Source organism: Arachis stenosperma, chromosome 3 (assembly GCF_014773155.1).
Source record: "Arachis stenosperma cultivar V10309 chromosome 3, arast.V10309.gnm1.PFL2, whole genome shotgun sequence".
In the NCBI taxonomy this organism is placed as follows: domain Eukaryota; kingdom Viridiplantae; phylum Streptophyta; class Magnoliopsida; order Fabales; family Fabaceae; genus Arachis; species Arachis stenosperma.
This window is the reverse complement of record NC_080379.1, coordinates 106,467,105-106,481,750: the sequence shown is the minus strand read 5'-3', so window position 1 is coordinate 106,481,750 and position 14,646 is coordinate 106,467,105. Positions and strand designations below refer to the sequence as shown.

Genomic DNA, 14,646 nt, shown 5'->3' with positions numbered 1-14,646 from the left:
AATACCTTGTGAGATAGAGAAGGATATGGGAGAAGAAGTTGTAATGTGGGTTGATGGATGGTGAAGAGTTAATGTGGGGCCACCAGAGATGGTTGATAGAAGGTGGTTGATGAGAGGAAGTGGAGGTGGGTGAATGGGTGGTGGAAGGGGTGAGAAGGAGGAGAAAAAGTGGAATGAGAATGAAGGGGTAAGTGTGCCCTTTCTAAAGTTGGCGTCGACAACCTGCGCGTGCTCGCACAACGCGCGCTCGCGCAGGGAAGTGAGGTGGACATGGGGCGCGCGCGCGTGCCCATGCGCTTGGGCTGTCAGCACAGGAAAGGCACAGGGGTGGCATAACTCTCTGGACGAAGTACCAGAGGTTGCTTCAAAGCTTTTTGGCGCGCCCGCGCACAGTGCGCGCACGCGTCAACGCGGTTGTGCCCCAGGCATGAGAAGGGCCTGGAGGGGGCTCAACTCTCTGTGAAATGGCTCAGAGGGGAGTGCAGAATCAAGGGGCGCGTGCGCGGCTGAGGCGCGTGCGCGGCTGAGGCGCGTGCGCGGCTGAGGCGCGTGCGTGGCTGAGGCGCGCACGCGCATTTTGTGTTCGCATTGTATGGACGCGTGCGCGCCAAGTGCGCGCACGCGGTAAAGGTGCTGGGCCGGTGGCTTAGCGTAGGCTTAAGAATTGCCTAACTCTCTGTAAGATGTACTAGGGGTGTGGCAAGGCAATCGGCGCGGACGCGCATAGTGCGCTTGCGCGTTGATTGGTAGATTTCGCCCATGTGCGCGGACGCGCCATGTGCGCACGCGCGCGAGCTTCCTGTGCTTCAGGCATAGCCCTGGCATGGTGTGGGCGCAACTCTCGGATAAATGTATGGAGGGCTATTATTCGCAATCCACGCGTCCGCGCATGGTGCGCGTTCGCATGAATAACCGTCGAGTGCCATAAGGGCGCGTATGCGCCTGGTGCGCGCACGCGCAGAGGGGTGCTTTTTCTAATTTTTACAAGTGTTTACATCATTTTTGACATATCAAGACCCCTCCCCCCCCCCATACAGCCACTTAAACACTATAGCAGGGCATTTTAATTGGTGAACTATCAATGAATTTTGACAAATGAGGGAGAATTGACATTAAAATCTAGCTAACAAACATGAAGTCAAGTGTCTATGTACAAAGCTCAAAGGAAGATCTTACCATGGTGGGGTGTCTCCCACCTAGCACTTTTGTTTAACGTCCTTAAGTTGGACTTTCTGTAGCTCATAATGCTTGTTCAAGAGTTGCATCTCTCAAGTGGAACACTTCAAATTCCTTGGAATTCTTTCTTTTCTCACCATGATACAACTTGAGACGGTGTCCGTTTACCTTAAAGATGTCCGGGCTTGTTGGGTGGCGCAAGTGGTAGACCCCATAAGGTTCTACTTTCTCCACTTGGTAGGGTCCATCCCACCTTGATCTAAGCTTTCCGGGTAGTAATCTCAACCTCGAATTGTAGAGAAGGACTAGGTCACCGGGTCGGAACTCTCTTCTCCTAATGTTCTTGTCATGGATGGCTTTCAACTTTTCCTTATAAAGCCTAGAGTTGTCGTAAGCTTCTAATCTCAAACATTCCAATTCCGCCAATTGAAGCTTTCTCTCTATTCCGGCCCCACTCAAGTTCATATTGCACTCCTTTATGGCCTAATAGGCTTTGTGTTCAATCTCCACCGGTAAGTGACATGCTTTACCATATACAAGCCGGAAGGGGCTCATGCCTATGGGTGTCTTGTAAGCCGTTCGATAGGCCCACAATGCATCGGAGAGTTTAATGCTCCAATCTTTCCTATTCGGCTTTACAATCCTTTCTAACACATGCTTGATTTCCCGGTTAGAGACTTCGGCCTGGCCGTTTGTCTGAGGGTGGTAAGCCGTGGCGACTTTGTGGATGATGCCATATTTTCTCATGAGGCCATCTATTCTTTTGTTGCAAAAGTGGGATCCTTGGTCACTTATGATTGCTCTTGGGGCGCCAAAGCGACAAATGATATTGTTCCTCACAAAAGAATACACAACATTAGCGTCATCCGTTCGGGTGGGGATTGCCTCCACCCATTTTGACACATAATCGACGGCTAACAAGATGTAGAGAAAGCCATTGGAATTTGGAAATGGTCCCATGAAGTCGATTCCCCACACGTCAAAGATTTCACAAAAGAGCATATTTTGTTGGGGAATTTCGTCCTTCTTGGAAATATCTCCAAACCTAATACATTGAGGACAAGATTTGCAATAGAGAGAAGCATCTTTGAGAAGAGTTGGCCACCAAAATCCGCAATCAATGACCTTTCTTGCCGTTCTTTGGGGCCCATAGTGACCACCTCCTTCGGAAGTATGGCAAGCGTCCAAGATTGCTTGGAATTCGGTTTGAGGTATGCACTGTCGCACTATTTGGTCCGCTCCACACCTCCACAAATAGGGATCATCCCAAATATAGTATTTGGATTCGTTCTTCTGTTTATCCCTTTTATTCTTGTCGAGATTGGGAGGGAAAGTGCGTGAAACCAAATAGTTTGCTATTGGGGCATACCAAGGAACCACTTCCGAGATTGCATGTAAGGCATCTAAAGGAAAGGAATCATTGATAGGAGTGGTGTCGCCTTTTGTGTGTTCGAGGCGACTTAAATGGTCCGCCACTAGGTTTTAGGAACCGCTCCTATCTTTGATCTCCAAGTCAAATTCTTGTAACAAAAGCACCCAACGAATTAATCTCGGTTTTGATTCCTTTTTGGCCAACAAGTACTTTAGTGCCGCGTGGTCCGAGTACACTACTACCTTGGAACCAAGAAGATAGGCTCGGAACTTGTCCAAGGCAAAAACAATAGCTAGGAGTTCCTTTTCGGTAGTAGTGTAATTGGATTGAGCTCCGTCTAATGTTTTGGAAGCATAAGCTATGACATAGGAAATCTTACCCTCGCGTTGTGCTAACGCGGCTCCTATTGCATAATTCGAAGCATCACACATGATTTCAAAGGGTTGAGTCCAATTGGGTCCTCGTACAATAGGAGCTTGTGTCAATGCTACCTTGAGTTTGTCATATGCTTCCATACATTCCTTGCTCATCTCAAATTCGGTGTCTTTTTGTAGTAATCGAGAGAGAGGTAGGGCCACCTTGCTAAAGTCCTTGATGAATCTCCGGTAGAATCCTGCATGTCCAAGAAAAGAACGGACTTCCCTCTCGCAGGAGGGGTAAGGTAAACTAGATATGACATTTATTTTTGCCGGATCCACGGAGATGCCTTCTTTTGAGACTATGTGTCCCAAAACAATACCTTGTTTGACCATGAAATGACATTTTTCAAAATTTAAGACAAGGTTTGTTTTGGTGCATCTCTCTAAGACTTTTTCAAGGTTACCTAAGCAATGCTCAAATGAATCACCATACACACTAAATTCATCCATGAAAACTTCCATCGATTGCTCTAGAAAATCCGCAAATAGGCTCATCATGCATCTTTGAAACGTTGCCGGTGCATTGCATAGGCCAAATGGCATACGCTTGTAAGCATACGTTCCAAAGGGGCAAGTAAATGTGGTTTTTTCTTGGTCCTCTAGAGCAATATGAATTTGGAAGTATCCGGAGTATCCATCAAGAAAACAATAGTATGATTTACCGGCTAACCGATCAAGCATTTGATCGATAAATGGTAGTGGAAAGTGATATTTTCTTGTGGCCGCATTCAATCTTCGGTAGTCTATGCATACTCTCCAAGAATTTTGCACTCTTGTTGCTATAAATTCTCCACTTTCGTTCTTGATTGTTGTCACCTCGGACTTCTTTGGCACTACTTGGACCGGGCTTACCCATTCGCTATCCGAGATAGGATAGATGATGTCCGCTTCAAGTAGCTTAGTGACTTCCTTCTTTACCACCTCAAGAATGGTTGGGTTAAGTCTCCTTTGCGGTTGTCGGACCGGTCTTGCTCCTTCTTCAAGGAATATGCGGTGCTCGCATACTAGGGGGCTTATTCCCACTAGATCCGCCAAACTCCATCCAATTGCCCTTTTGTTTTTCCTCAATACATTCAGCAATTTTTCTTCTTGTTGAGGAGTTAGCTCTTGTGCAATTATCACGGGTAGCTTTTGGGCTTCATCAAGGTATGAATACCTTAAGTGAGGTGGTAGTGGCTTCAATTCCATCTTCTTTTCATTCCTTGGAGTATGAGTTTCCGGATGGTTTGTATGATGTGTGGTGTTTAGTTCGCTTGAACTTCCATTTGCTTCTTCAACCATGTACTTCTCATTTAACTTTGCAAGTTGCACTTCAGCAACCATGTTATCAATTGGGTCACACCGGAATAGAGAGTGATTCTCCGGTGGATGCCTCATTGCTTCTTCTAGGCTAAAACTCACAACTCTCCCATCTATTTCAAAAGAGTAGGTCCCCGAGTAGGCATCTAGCTTGAATCTAGAAGTTCTCAGAAATGGTCTTCCAAGGAGAATAGATGATGCTCTCTCGGTTTCGCTTGATGGCATTTCAAGGACATAAAAGTCAATCGGAAATACCAATCCTTTTATGTTCACCAATACGTCTTCCGCAACACCCATCACGGTTATTATGCTTTTATCCGCTAGGACAAATCTTGCCGTCGACCTTTTTAGTGGTGGCAACTTCAATACCCGGTAGACGGAGAGCGGCATGATGCTAACACATGCTCCTAGGTCATACATGCAATCTATAGATTGAACTCCATTAACGGTGCAAGTGACCATACAAGGGCCCGGATCATCACACTTCTCGGACAATGCTCCCATTAGAGCGGAAATAGAACTCCCCAATGGGATGGTTTCTAGTTCAAGAATCCTATCCTTGTTTATGCATAGATCTTTGAGGAATTTGGCATATTTAGGAATTTGATGGATGGCATCAAAGAGGGGGATGGTTACCTCAACTTTCTTGAACATTTCTACCATTTTGGGGTCGAGTTCCATGCGCTTCCTAGCTTTCTTTGCAAGTGTTGGAAATGGGAGTGGTTGAGCAATGTCCTCTTCCAATGTTCTCTTGGCCTTGGTTGTTTCCTTTGTTGATTGGGCTTCATCCTCAACTATGACTTATGGTGGTTCCTCTTCCACTACCTCTTCTATATCCATTCTTTCTTCCTCTTGGTCGGTTGTGATAGGACTTGAGTCCCTTGCTTCCTTCTCTTTTAGTTGCGTACCGGACCTAAGGGTGATGGCATTGATGCCCCCCTTTGGGTTTGGTTGAGGTTGAGAGGGAATGACACTTTGGATTGGGGGTTGAGGAGTGGGAGTTGATGGTGTATCCATACGTGCAAGAAGAGCTTGTAGTGTAGAGGTGAGGCCGGAAGCAAGTGTGTTTTGTAGTTCCTTTTGGCCTTGGATAATGGTCCGGAGTGTTTCGTCTTGGTTAGAGGGGGTGGTTGCATATGTGAGTTGGGGAGCTTGTGATTGGTTGGGTGGTGGTCTTTGATGTGGTGGTTGGTATGTTTGGTAGTTTCTTTGTGGGTTTTGTTGGTTGTATGGTTGATTTTTTGAGTTGTATGGCCGGTTTTGTGGGAAGTTTTGTGAGTTGTTGCCCCATCTTTGACCTCTTCTATTGTTGTTGTTGTCCCTATTCCCTTGTTGATGGTTATCTCTCCAATTTTGATTATTGTGTCCACTTCCTTGGTTGTAGCATCCTCCTTGATATGGGTGCCCTTGGTTAGAATTGCCTCCTTGGTAGTACCCTTGATTGGGTCGGTCATAGAAATTATGGGTAGCCGCCAAGGTGTTGTCTTCTTGAAGGCTTGGGCACTCATCCGTGTAGTGAGAGTAGCAAGAGCAAATGCCACATACTTTTTGAGGGACCAATTGTTGGTTGTGTTGTTGAAGTGGCGGAGGGTGTTGTTGGTATGATTGAGGTTGTTGTGGTTGTTGTTGGTTCAATTGGAGCTGCCTCAAGATAGATGTCATCTCATTCAAGGATTGAGTTAGAGCGGTGGTTTCACTACTAGTTGATACCTCATTCATGGTCCTTGGGCGGTTGACTCTTCGCCTCATATGTTGACTGGATTCGGCTAAGTCAATGATAAGTTGCCATGCCTCCTCCGCTGTTTTATATTTGAACAAAGAACCATTGCTAGAAGTGTCCAAGAGGGTTCTATCTTGCTCTCGCATCCCTTGACATATGTATCCAAGCAATACTTGAGTATCTATCATGTGATTAGGGCATGCATCTAGTAATTTGCGAAACTGTTCCCAATACTCATAGAGTGGTTCCGTCTCACCTTGCACAATACAAGACATTTCCTTTCTTAGCCTATCCATCTTCTCCGGGGGCAAGAATTTATCCAAGAATCCTCTTCTAAGTAGGTCCCAATCGGAGGTGACTTCACTAGAGAGAGTGTAGAACCATTCTTTAGCCTTGTCCTCAAGAGAGAAAGGGAAAGCAAACAACCATATAGCAACTTCATCGGACCCTTCCCGTCTAGTAGTTGAGCATATGCGATGGAAGTCCTTGAGATGTCGAATAGGGTCTTGTGTGAGAAGCCCGTGAAACTTGGGTAAGAGGTTGATCAAAGCGGTCTTTAATTCAAAGTTTGCATTCAAGTGAGGGTGAGTTACATGAAGGGGTTGAAGGACATAATCCGGTGCACCCGCTTCCTTGATGGTAACTCTCCTTGGAGCATCCATGGTATTAGTACCTAAAACAAAAGAAGATTTGTTAATGAGATTGATGGAAGTATGATTAGTGCCTTCTTTGAGTGACGGTTCAATGTTCACTTCTAGTAAGGTGGTTGAGGTGGTGAAAACCTCTTCACCTTTTCCAAACCTTAGCCGCCTCCGAGCTTGTCTAATATGAAACAAAGTTCGTTCTATTTCCGGATCAAAAGGGACTAAGCTCGAATTTGGTTGTGAACGCGTCATGCAATGAAGGGGAAATGAAATTCATTGTAACGATGAGGGGTTAGTCAATTGAGCAGTTTACAATGAAGTGCAACTATGTACATATACACACGCTTAATCCAAAACAATAACATGGCACACTAAGCAACTTCCCCGGCAACGGCGCCATTTTGACAAATGAATTTTTGCCGGTATAGAAATTATCAAGTGATCAATCGTAGTATAGTCTAAACCGACGCAAAATCCATCATCAAACAATCTACAATCTATATCCAAGAGTATTAGTCTCCCGAGTCGTTCTCCCTTGGAATTGCCAAAGTGTGCATCTTATTGGTTTAGTAAGCTTTGTTGAAATTCTTTGAAGGTTTTAGCAAAACAATGAGAAACAACAATCAATTATCAAAAGACTTGGCTTAGGGTTGGCATTAGAATTTCTATCCTTATAGTTCATTTAATGTTGACAACAATTAGGCCTTGTTTCATTTAGTTATCCCCTAAGTATAGAGGAAAATCAAATGAAAACAATCAACTTGAGTCACAAGTCCTAGCTTCACCTCATGGGAATCTAGCTTTAGTGCACTCCAAGCCAACTAGTAATCCCTAATTCCAAATCAACTATTGATATAACTATTCAACTTCTTCCAATGACCAAACCCTATGCCAAGTGTAAAAATTCTACTCCATAGCTAGTGTTGACATTTTATCAAACATGTGATGAGCGAAAAGGAAAGCCATAGTAAAATGAAAAGAAAGGTAGAATTAAAAGTATTGCAACACAAGGATCTAACAACAAATCTCAAAGAGTAACAATAGAAATCAAATTCTCAAAGTATGGATGAAATCCAAAATTACAAGTTGAATTCTAGATCTATGAGAGTTGGTCAATTACAACTACTACTTGAAATTGAAGAGGAAAATCTATGACATGAACAAAGTGGAGTGAGAATTGTGATGGATCTCACCAAAGAGTCACTGAAAATCCAGAAATTGAATGAAGATGAACCCTAGGGAAAAGCTTGGAATCTCTCTCTTCTCTTCTCCAAAAGTGTAACTAACTCCTCCCAAAATATCTAATTCTAGAAAATGAACTAAGTGTCCTTAACCCTTGCTCCTCTGGTCTTCTTAAGTTTTCCCTCCAAGGCATTTCCCCAAAAGTGGGATTCTTAACTACCTCCACGCCTAAGTCACGTGACTTCTAAAAAAAATCCTATTCGCAAATCGGCGCACACGCGCAAGGTACGCGTACGCGCCGTCGAGGCGTCTTGTAAAGTGCGCGGAGGCGTGATGCACGCGTGCGCGTCCATGAAAGTCCTGGCTTAACCGCTACTCAAGCCGGCTCGTAGCTTGGCTCTTAGTCTCGGCTTCACGTTGCTTTATCCGCGCGGGCGCGCCAGGTGCGCGCATGCGCCCATGCGGAAATTCCCAAGGCTCAACTCTCATGCTTCTTTCCTTTGCACCCGTCTTCCTTCTCTCTTCCGGTCCATTCCTACTCTATATCCTGAAACCACTTAACACACAAGTCACGGCATCGAATGGCATCAGGAGAAGATTAGAAATGTATCTATTCTAGTACAAAATAAGCATGTTTTCACCCATGAGGCAAAACTAGGAAAGGAATGCAAAATCTTGTACTTTCATATAGAAAGTGTGTGGAATCATTGATAAAACCCCTGAAATCAGCACAAGATAAACCCTTAAAATGGGGTTTGTCACCTATCCTATCTCGGCCACAAGAAGGAGAACCGCTCATATTATATCTCACAGTAGGGAGCCGGGCAATAGCCTCAGCACTAGTCAGAGAAGACGAACATGGGCAAAAACCCGTCTACTTCATTAGCAAAGCACTACAGGGATCCGAGCTAAACTACCAGAAAATAGAAAAGTTTGCCTACGCTTTGATCCTCACATCCCGGCGGCTTCGCCCATATTTCCAAGCGCATACCATTAAAGTTCGAACCAACCAACCCATAAAAGGGATATTGCAGAAAATAGATCTAGCAGGAAGAATCCTACAATGGGCAATTGAGTTGTCCGAATTCAACCTCCAATACGAGGCGCGTACAGCAATCAAATCGCAACACCGGCCGACTTCATCGCAGAATTTACAGACATCCCGGAAATCCCCATAAGATGGAACATATACGTAGACGGATCCTCGAATAAAACAGGAAGCGGTGCGGGTGTGATAATTGAAAGCAACCAAGGAACTCAACTTGAGCTCTCCCTCAAATTCGGATTCCCGGCCTCAAACAACCAGGCAGAATACGAAGCACTATTAGCTGGTCTGAAACTGGCTAAGGAGGTTGGAGCTCGGAAACTCAACATCTACAGTGACTCACAAGTCATCACCTCACAAATAACAGGAAGCTACCAAGCCAAAGATCCGACCATGAAAAAATATTTGGATAGAACCAAAGAACAGCTCGGACAACTCGGGGAATATAGGATCCACCACATACCTCGTGAGCAAAATGCCCGAGCTGACGCCCTTTCAAAATTAGCCAGCACCAAACCAGGAGGCAACAACAAAAGCCTCATCCAGGAGGTATTACATAACCCATTAATAGCGGAAGAAGAGATAATAGGTCGGGATCAAGGATGGATGACCCCCATAATAAACTACCTCAAAACAGAAGAACTCCCTACAGATGAAAAAGAGGCAAAGAGGCTAAAAAGGGAGGCACAGTACTACATTGTCATAAACAACACGCTGTACAAAAGAGGGATATCAACACCTTTACTAAAATGCATACCAACTTCCAACACAAAGGAAGTCTTGGAGGAAGTACACAGCGGCATTTGTGGAAATCATCTCGGAGCGCAAGCTCTCACCAAAAAGATACTCCGGGCGGGATTCTATTGGCCAACTCTACAAAGGGAGGCTACGAAATTTGTAAGGACATGTCCACCGTGCCAGAAGCATGCCAACTTTCACATTGCCGCACCAGAAAAGCTCATCAGCGTGACCTCACCCTGGCCATTTGCAAAATGGGGACTCGACCTACTCGGACCCTTCCCACAGGGATCGGGACAAGTAAAATTCCTCATAGTAGGAGTAGACTATTTCACAAAATGGATCGAGGCAGAACCCCTGGCCAACGCCACTGCTCAAAGAAGTCGAAAATTCCTATATAGGAACATTATTATGAGGTTCGGGGTACCATACTCCATCACCACGGACAACGGTACCCAATTTACAGAGGCAGGCTTCAGAAAACTGGTGGCCGACTTGAACATAAAACACCAGTTCACCTCCGTCGAACATCCCCAAGCCAATGGACAAGCCGAAGCGGCCAACAAAGTCATATTGGCCGGATTAAAGCGGAGGCTACAAGAAGCAAAGGGAGCTTGGGCCGAGAAACTTCCACAAGTCCTATGGGCATATCGCACAACCCCCCATTCTACTACAAACGAATCACCATTCCGACTAGCATACGGAGTGGAGGCAATGATTCCAATAGAAATCGAAGAAGGATCTCCCCGAGTAGTCCACTACAATGAACGAGCAAACTCCCAGCTTCAGAGAGAAGAGCTCGACTTGTTACCCGAAATCCAAGAAAGAGCTCGGATCAGGGAAGAAGCTCTAAAGCGACGAATGGCTTCCAGATATAATCAAAAGGTAGTGCCAAGAAGTTTTGCAGAGATTGATCTTATCCTAATCAGAAATGACATTGGAACAACTCAACCCGGAGAAGGAAAGCTGGCAGCAAACTGGAAAGGACCTTACCGAGTCATTGAAGTACTAGGGAAGGGCTACTACAGACTGTCCGAGCTTGATGGACGAGAGCTTCCTCGATCATGGCACGCCTGCAACCTAAGAAGGTACTACAGTTAGAAAAGGTAAAGGATCTCAATGGATGCGCTCTTTTTCCTGAAAAGGTTTTTTTTAATGAGGCACCATGTCGAGACCTAGGAACAAGGAAATTCCCACATGTATATATTTGCATTTTTTCTCTCAATAAAGTTTATTTAGATATTCTACAAGATTCCAAGACGCATTAATCTGAAGTATTCATCGTCCGATTATAAAGCAACAGGTCGACAGAAAGTGAAAAATAAATTCACTGCGCGACCACGATAAAGACAATCGTCTGATAAAGGTGAAAACGCGATTCACCCAAAGGACGATCTAAAGACGCCAACCATTTTCTACAAATCGGCAAAGATGAACACAGAATAATGTAAGAAGTTATTGAAAGCAATCCAAAAAAAAAGAACCTGACGAGGTCTTACGGATAGCTAATATAATAACTTAAAGACTGGCCGACGTTCAGAAGTCGGGCCAAGTCAACCCAAGTTATAAGTAAACCCTGGAAAGAGGTCTGGCCAACCCTATTAAAGAGGATTACTTTAACTTAGAAGGGCTTGACATAACAAAGTCAGCCCAAAACTAAAAAGTTATACAAGTAGTTCCTGAAAGAGATCTGACAAAGATCCAAGAAAGAGGACTACGAAAAATAACTTAAAGGAGACCGATATAAACCAAGTCGGACTCCTACCATTAAAAAGTTATCAAAGTAATCCCTGGAAGAGACCTGACAAAAGGTCCAAAAAAGAGGATTACAGAAATAACTTAAAGGAGACCGACATAACCAAGTCGGACTCCTATCACTAAAAAGTTATACAAGTAGTCCCTGGAAGAGACCTGACAAAAGGTCCAAAAAAGAGGATTACAGAAATAACTTAAAGGAGACCGACATAACCAAGTCGGACTCCTATCACTAAAAAAGTTATACAAGTAGTCCCTGAAAGAGATCTGACAAAGATCCAAGAAAGAGGACTACGAAAAATAACTTAAAGGAGACCGATACAACAAAGTCGGACTCCTGCTACTAAAAAGATATAACTCAGAAGAGACCGACCTAAATGAAGTCGGACTCCTACGAACAAAGTAATCCCTGAAAGAGACCTAACGAAGGTCCAGGAAAGAGGATTACAGAAACAAAGGGAATCAACACAAAGAAATCAGTTGGAGAAACACCAAAAATACCTACAAAAAACGAGAAAACAAGTCGGATCCACACAAATATAGAAGGATCCAAGCTACAAACAAGCACGAGGCAATCCAAAAAGGTCAAAATTGCAAGGACCAACATTCTCAGAAAACAGAAGAAAATATCAAAAAACCTTGATATAATCTACAAAGTTTTAAAGCCTCGGAGGCCATCAAAAAAGGATAAACGAGCTACTTTTGTTTTTCAAAAGGTTGCCAGACAAAACAACCAGAAAACGTCAGCAAATAAATAAAAAGTTTTAAGAGCCCACAAGCCGGGCCAACTAACATGAGAATCCAGAAAAAGATCAGCAAACATCAGGAGCATCTTTTGCAGTATCAGGACAAGGAGAAGGAGGACGAGTCTAAATAGGCACGGCATCTACAGTTCCATCCTCCCGGTTCAGAACTTGGCAATCCGAATCAGGTACAACCGAGGGAGCAGAGGTAGTCGACACTTTGGCCGAGGACACAGGAGGAAGATCAGCATCATCATCACCCTCGTCATCAGGGACGATCTTGCCATCTCTGACAACATTATCTAAACTAAAAAGGGTAAGATCGGCCTCGGGAGCAATGACCCGAACTTGCTCCTTCAAGTTCTCATAAGCAGCAGTCACACTGCCGACAAGATGACCTTGGAGCTCAGAATAATCCTCCCGAGCACTGTCCAACTCCCCCCTCAGACGCATCACCTCCCGATAAGTTGTAACATAACTATCTTTATGCATCAGAGCTGTGTCCTCGGCCAACCTTAAAGAAGCCGCCAATGAAAGGGAACTCGCCTTCTCATTCTCTAGATCCTTCTCTAACTTGGTCACCTTTAATTTGAGCTCCTCCTTCAGCCCCTTCATCCGGTCAAACTCTTGCTTTGCCTCCTCCATAAATGCCTTGGTGGCATGAAGAGGGAGATTTTGAGCAGTCCGGTGTATAGCGGCCGCCATAAATGCCATCTGCACGTGATTCCGGGCCATAAATTCCAAATGATGGAGGATGGACACATCATCCATCGAAAGGGTACCATAGGGCCCAATTTGTTGATCTATGAACTCGATGCCATTGAAGTCAGGGGCATTAAGGTCGAAGGGCTCAACCGTCTTTTGCTTCTTACTTGGAGGGGCAGCAGATAGAACGGGAGGTGCAGGATGAGGATCCACCAAGCGGACCCGAGGTGTCGAAATCGCTTTCTTCACTATAGGGGAACTCGGCACTGATGGCTTCTCGCGCACTTGGGAGGACCCCTCCCCAGCCGCCTTGGCGGCAATATTCCTGGCAGCAGTCGCCTTCTGCGCCCTCTTAAAAGCCTTCATGGATTCGTTATTCTTCATTGCCTCTGCAAATAAAACAGAAGTCAAGCTAAAAATCGAACAAGTCGGAAATACAGCTACAAGTAAAACATAAACAGATAGCAAAGAAAACACAAGATACCCAGTTCAGTTCGAAGAAGAGAAGGATTGGTTAGAAATTTCTTTGTATCAAGATGGGGAGGCTGACCCCAGCGCTCTTCCAAAACAGTCACAAAGGCCCGCTCAGCCTCATCCAACATGTCCCAAGAATACCTGGAGACCCTCACATCTTTTTGCCATTCCAGGGGAAAGGCAGGCTCATCATTTTTGTCCAGAAAAAAGGGGCGAGCTCCTTCAACAGCTCGGACCTTGAAAAAGTAGTTTTTAAAATCACGGAATGACTGGTCAAACATGGAAAAAACCTTCTTTCCCTGGGTAGAGCGAAAAGAGACCTAAGTTGCCTTCTTTTTTACCACTCCGGGCTTAGTCAAGACAAACAGATAGAAAAAGAGAGATTGGGAAGCAGGGATACCAAAACCATTGCACAACAATTGAAAAATCTTTATAAAACCCCAGGAATTAGGGTGAAGTTGAGAGGGGGCAATATTACAAGACCATAATAGGTCAGTTTCAAATTGAGTAAAAGGAAGAGTAATACCCAGCGGACCGAAGAAAAAATCATAAACATAAAAGAAACGGCGACCATCAACAACCTGAGTTGAAAAATAGACTCTCTCGTCAGAAGAAGGAGGTACAAGTTCATAGTTCTTCTCATCACCAGAATTGCTACAGACACTGTGAAATTGCCTAAGCTGAGCACAAAACTCATAATTAGCCAGCGAGACACACAGGAGAACCATGGAGTCCACCCAATCGGCCATACCCGCAGGAACCTGGGAAGGCATCTCTACAACATTATTTTGGGAAGACATGAGGCCAACTAAATCCTACAAAAAGAAAAGAAAAGTGGATTACTTAAAAACATCTCGGACATGGGTCAAAACATCTCAAACGGACGGATTAACCAAAAAGGGAAAAACCCCAAAACTCAAGAAGTCTTGGAGCATCCCTTGGAGGCAGTAAACAAGAAGGGTCCTCAAAATCATTTCTACAATCTACATCTCGGCACTCAAAAGAAAGTGAAGGAAGCAAAAAACGCAAAAAATCCACCCTTCTACAGTTATCAGGAAAAGCATTGCTCCTACAGTTTACTAACACTACTGCTACAGTTCATCAGAACACCAAAAAGACCAAAGGAAAAATAGCAAAAGCACAAGCTTTTCAAAACCAAGCAAAAAATCATTATCCGAGACACAAACAGAAACAGCGGCAACATGCAAAAGAAAAAGATTCAAGCAAAACAAAAAGATTCGCACCGAAAAAGAGAAAAAACTATAGCATGCAACAAGTCAAAACAGAAAGATCCAAACTTTTTCCAAAAGGAAGATCGAAAGGAAAACTCCATCGTAAAATCAGAAAATAAACAAGGAAACACGAAATGGGACT

The 14,646-nt window shown here is 44.4% G+C and overlaps 1 protein-coding gene across 1 annotated transcript; it reads right to left on the bottom strand.

Moving 5' to 3' along the window:
* Positions 1–1,239: 1,239 nt before the first annotated feature.
* On the bottom strand, positions 1,240–1,641 carry LOC130966556 (uncharacterized). Its single transcript, XM_057891374.1, has one exon. The coding sequence runs from the start codon at positions 1,639–1,641 to the stop codon at positions 1,240–1,242; it is 402 nt and encodes a 133-aa protein (XP_057747357.1).
* Positions 1,642–14,646: the final 13,005 nt, after the last annotated feature.

Bases quoted from the DNA above. Each gene is read 5' to 3' on its own strand.
- LOC130966556 (XM_057891374.1), bottom strand. From the start codon at position 1,641: ATGAACTTGAGTGGGGCCGGAATAGAGAGAAAGCTTCAATTGGCGGAA.